Source organism: Pteronotus mesoamericanus, unplaced genomic scaffold (assembly GCF_021234165.1).
Source record: "Pteronotus mesoamericanus isolate MK-2021 breed Mesoamerican mustached bat unplaced genomic scaffold, CSHL_Meso_final contig_20, whole genome shotgun sequence".
Lineage (NCBI taxonomy): Eukaryota > Metazoa > Chordata > Mammalia > Chiroptera > Mormoopidae > Pteronotus > Pteronotus mesoamericanus.
This window is the reverse complement of record NW_026555085.1, coordinates 86,465,993-86,470,867: the sequence shown is the minus strand read 5'-3', so window position 1 is coordinate 86,470,867 and position 4,875 is coordinate 86,465,993. Positions and strand designations below refer to the sequence as shown.

General features: G+C 46.6%; 1 protein-coding gene across 1 annotated transcript; it reads left to right on the top strand.

Annotated features, from left to right (window-relative positions):
* Positions 1 to 498: 498 nt before the first annotated feature.
* Positions 499 to 3,053, top strand: CITED2 (Cbp/p300 interacting transactivator with Glu/Asp rich carboxy-terminal domain 2). Its single transcript, XM_054568961.1, has 2 exons — positions 499 to 716; positions 1,197 to 3,053. Exon 2 carries the CDS (start codon positions 1,205 to 1,207, stop codon positions 2,024 to 2,026), a length of 822 nt encoding a protein of 273 aa, XP_054424936.1. The 5' UTR covers positions 499 to 716; positions 1,197 to 1,204; the 3' UTR covers positions 2,027 to 3,053.
* Positions 3,054 to 4,875: the final 1,822 nt, after the last annotated feature.

Below are 4,875 nucleotides of genomic sequence, written 5' to 3'. Positions count from 1 at the left end.
GAAAACACAGCCATTCTTCTCAGCCCAGGGACGCTTTTGCGAAACTAGGGAGGCAGAAGGTCACTAAAGAACAGCAGGGGTGCGAACCTCCCTTTCCCGTGGAAGACAGCCCAGATCGCTAGTTGAGCGGGGTGGAAGAGGTCGCGGTGGAAGGATCCGGCAGTACTGGGGGGTGCTGAGTTTTCCCCGCTCCTCTCTGGAAAGGCACAACCTGCAGCCTAGGAGTCCAAAGAGGATTTTCTCCTCGTCCCCGGGGCGAACCGGCAGGCCTCACGTTTGCGGGCCCAGGGGAAACCAGAGTCCGGGGACAGCGGGGCGGTGCCTGGGCTGGCTGCAGCCTCTGCGCACGTGCCACTTGCCGCGGGACGCAGCTCCCTAACCCGGTCCAGTGTGCCGAAGATTCCGGAATCCGCTTTTCCTCGCCGCCCGCCTGAGAGGCTCTCGCTCCGCCCTTCCTGAAATCCCTTATATTAACTGTGGCCAAAGCCCTAAGAAACACAGCTCATTGTTGGCAGTTGCCGGGCTGTGAGGGCAACGGAGGGGAAATAAAAGGGAACGTCTCCGATTCTGCCCCTGCCGTTGCAAGACCTCAGCGCCGACTTCGCCACAGCGAGAACCCTGCACGCCGGGAAGGCCCTCTCTATGTGCTTCTGAGCCGGCCCTGGACCCGACGATCCCGCCCTCGATCTTCGGAGCAGAAATCGCTAAGACGGAAGGTAAGCGCACCGGGTGAAGCTGGATGGGGCTCCTGCCAGCCCAGTCCTCCGAGGGCTGGGTTTGCCCGGAGGAAGAGCGTGAGGCGGAGCTGGGGAATAACAACAGGATGTGCAACAACAGGATGAGGAGGGCTGATTTAATGCCTGAAGTTCGCGGCAGGGCTACGGGGCACTTCCTTTATTAGGCGACTTCGGGGAGCAGAGGCGTTGTGGGCTTGGGTCCTCCGCCCCCTGATAGTAAGGGAAGGGGCTGTTTGTGCAGCGCCCGGTTCTGCTGTGGGTGGCAGGTCTGCCTTGGTGGCGAGTCCGGGTGCACAAGCTCCTAGTGGGATCCTAGGGATAGTGATTCGCTGCCGACGTGCGCCCGGGACCTTAGGCGCCAGTTGCATGAAAAAGTGGGGTGCGTTGTGGTGGGCGACACATGTGGCTCGGGTCTTACCGTGTGGCGCTGGTCTTACCGTCTGCCCTTTTCCCTTGCAGGACTGGAAATGGCAGACCATATGATGGCCATGAACCACGGGCGCTTCCCCGACGGCACAAACGGGCTGCACCACCACCCTGCCCACCGCATGGGCATGGGGCAGTTCCCGAGCCCCCACCACCACCAGCAGCAGCAGCAGCCCCAACATGCCTTCAATGCCCTGATGGGCGAGCACATACACTACGGCGCGGGCAACATGAATGCCACGACCGGCATCAGGCACGCCATGGGGCCGGGGACTGTGAACGGAGGGCACCCCCCGAGCGCGCTGGCCCCCGCGGCCAGGTTTAACAACTCCCAGTTCATGGGCCCCCCGGTGGCCAGCCAGGGAGGCTCCCTGCCGGCCAGCATGCAGCTGCAGAAGCTCAACAACCAGTATTTCAACCATCACCCCTACCCCCACAACCACTACATGCCGGATTTGCACCCTGCTGCAGGCCACCAGATGAACGGGACAAACCAGCACTTCCGAGATTGCAACCCCAAACATGGGGGCAGCAGCACCCCCGGCGGCTCGGGTGGCAGCAGCACCCCCAGCGGCTCCAGCGGCACCTCCGGCGCGGGCGCGGGCGCGGGCAGCGCTAGCGGCGGCGGCGGCGGCGGCAGCAGCAGCAACATGCCTGCTTCTGTGGCCCACGTCCCTGCTGCAATGCTGCCGCCCAATGTCATAGACACTGATTTCATCGACGAGGAAGTGCTTATGTCCTTAGTGATAGAAATGGGTTTGGACCGCATCAAGGAGCTGCCTGAACTCTGGCTGGGGCAAAACGAGTTTGATTTTATGACGGACTTTGTGTGCAAACAGCAGCCCAGCAGAGTGAGCTGCTGACTCGATCGAAACCCCGGCGAAAGAAATCAACCACCCCAACTTCTTCGGTGTGAATTAAAAAACATTCCCTTAGACACAGTATCTCACTTTTCAGATCTTGAAAGGTTTGAGAACTTGGAAACAAAGTAAACTATAAACTTGTACAAATTGGTTTAAAAAAATATTGCTGCCACTTTTTTTTTCTGTTTTTGTTTCGTTTTTGTAGCCTTGACATTCACCTCCCTTATGTAGTTGAAATATCTAGCTAACTTGGTCTTTTTTGTTGTTTGTTTTTATTCCTTATTTCCTCACTTTCTCCAGTGCTCAACTGTTAGATATTAATCTTGGCAAACTGCTTAATCTTGTGGATTTTGTAGATGGTTTCAAATGACTGAACTGCATTCAAATTTATGAGTGAAAGGAAAAATTGCATTAGTTGGTTGCATGAACTTTGAAGGGCAGATGCACAAACTCTGCCATCTCGCTTCATTTTTTTAACTATGCATTTGAGTACAGACTAATTTTTAAAATGTGCTAAACTGGAAGATTAAACAGATGTGGGCCAAGCGTTCTGGATCAGGAAAAGTCATTCTGTTCACTTTCAAGTTGGCTGTCCCCTCCCCCATATGTACAGACAATAATAGGGTGTGGAATGTCGTCAGTGGCAAACATTTCACAGATTTTTATTTTGTTTCTGTCTTCAACATTTTTGACACTGTGCTAATAGTTATATTCAGTACATGAAAAGATACTACTGTGTTGAAAGCTTTTTAGGAAATTTTGACAGTATTTTTGTACAAAACATTTTTTTGAAAAAATACTTGTTAATTTATTCTATTTTAATTTGCCAATGTCAATAAAAAGTTAAGAAATACCTGTTTTCTAGAAGTCATTTTGGGGTGGTTGTTCCCTTTGGTAGCTTTCTTTTTTTTCTCTGCAAGTTGAACACTTTATTGATGAGAGTAAGCATTCCAAAGGGTAAATTACAGGACACTAAAACAGGTCATGATGAGCTTAAGCTGAGAGCAGGATTTAACATAATTGGCATAATGCTTCATTGTTATCATTGTAACATGCCTCTTGGTGTGGTTTAATCAAAAGCTGCAAAGTTGTCACAGAGCTTTTTTCCCCCTTAATTGCCATCATATTCAAGTATACCCTAGAGTTAAGAGGTTTGTAATACTAAATAATATAAATATTTTTTCATAGGGTGGGAGGGGAAAAATTAAATGTTTCTGGCTGTACCTGATTCAATTACTTCAATGGAGGTAGACGGGCATAATATTCTGGGAGATGGATGAGAATGACATTATATCGAAATCTGTCTCTAGTGATGAACCTTATTTCTCAGCGAAAGTACTAAGGAGAGGCACACACATTTCTAGCTTAATATCTGAAATCGCTTCTGACTGGCTTGGAGTTCTAAGGGGAAAAGGAGACAGCATTGTACTTTGAAGCTTCCTATTTTCTCCTATAATATTTAAAATTTACTCAGGGAGGTTGAGTCAAAGGTCAAATTACAGTCTTTACAAGATGTTCCCTCTCAAGCATGTCCTGTTTTCCAGAGTACTGAGCCTTTTCTATTACAGGCACTGGGTGCAAAGACATAAGGATGAGATGATTTTAATTTTACCTAAATGGGTTATCAAGAAGACATTACAGCTAGTAGGTACTTGTCAAATTTTACCTTATATAATAATCAAGGATAGGAAAAAGTAATATTGTTACAAATCAAATTATCCCACTTGGAAGTTGAAGGGATTTTTGTTTTCCCTTCCTAGCTTATAAGAGCAACACACCTACGTTCAAGAAAAAAAATTAAAAGTCTTGTATTTAACCTACTGGAAGAGTAAAAAAAATGTAGATTGGAGAAAATCTCACTACTTTAAAAGGGCATTTCATTTAGAGAGATTCCAATCTTCAAACTCATTTTGTATTCAAAAAATCAGAAGAGGAGGATATATTGAAGTATTAAGTAACAGTGGGTCTGGCATAAAGGCTGATTTTATAATTCAGATCACCTACATTCTATAATTCTATGTCCAATGCAGGCCATTAAAATGAATATGCACACGCCACTGGATTTTTTTTATACCTCTATAATTGACACTTCTTATTAAAAATTATGTTCTAAATAAACACCTGAAAATACAGTCATTGAAAACTCTTTTTGCCCCATTTAAAAAACTGATCCAGATTGCCCATGTTAATAGTTAAAGCTGAAGTTTTCTTCAGCTAAGATGTCAATACTGAATCTGCAATCAGCAGTAAATCTTCCGGGCTAAGCATTTTCACAGTAAGTTTTTCTTTCTTTTTTTTTTTTCCAGAGGCTCAAGTGAAAAAATATGTTTGCATACATATTAATACAGCAATTCTCGTTCTTTTTCACGTGTGCCAGGAAAGAAAAAAAAAAAAGGAAAGCTATTGGAGGCATTGTTCTTTTGCATAAAGAAAGAAGCAAAAGAATTGTCTTGCCACCACCCTTCACCATTTACTCTGCCAGGGAATAAGCCACAGCACCTGCTCTGTCACTAAATTCCTCCTGCTGCTCTAACTCGGAACACGTATGTGGAGCTGCAGAGCCCAAGGAACTATTATTAGATCCTGAGCCCATCTCTGCCAGAACAGAGGACTCAGACAGAGGAGCTGGGTTAAAAGCACAATTTCTCTTCAGTATAAATACAACCCTCCCCCTCCCTCCCATTCGCTTGAATGATCTCTATTTCATTAAAACTCTTTCTTGATCAACAATTGGGCAGATTCTATGTGATATATCTGCAGGGCTCTTAAGCACAGAAAAATAACTCCTTGTTTGAACAACCTGATTAATGAAACCTGTACAGTGACCTAGATCACTGGGCTTCTGGCAG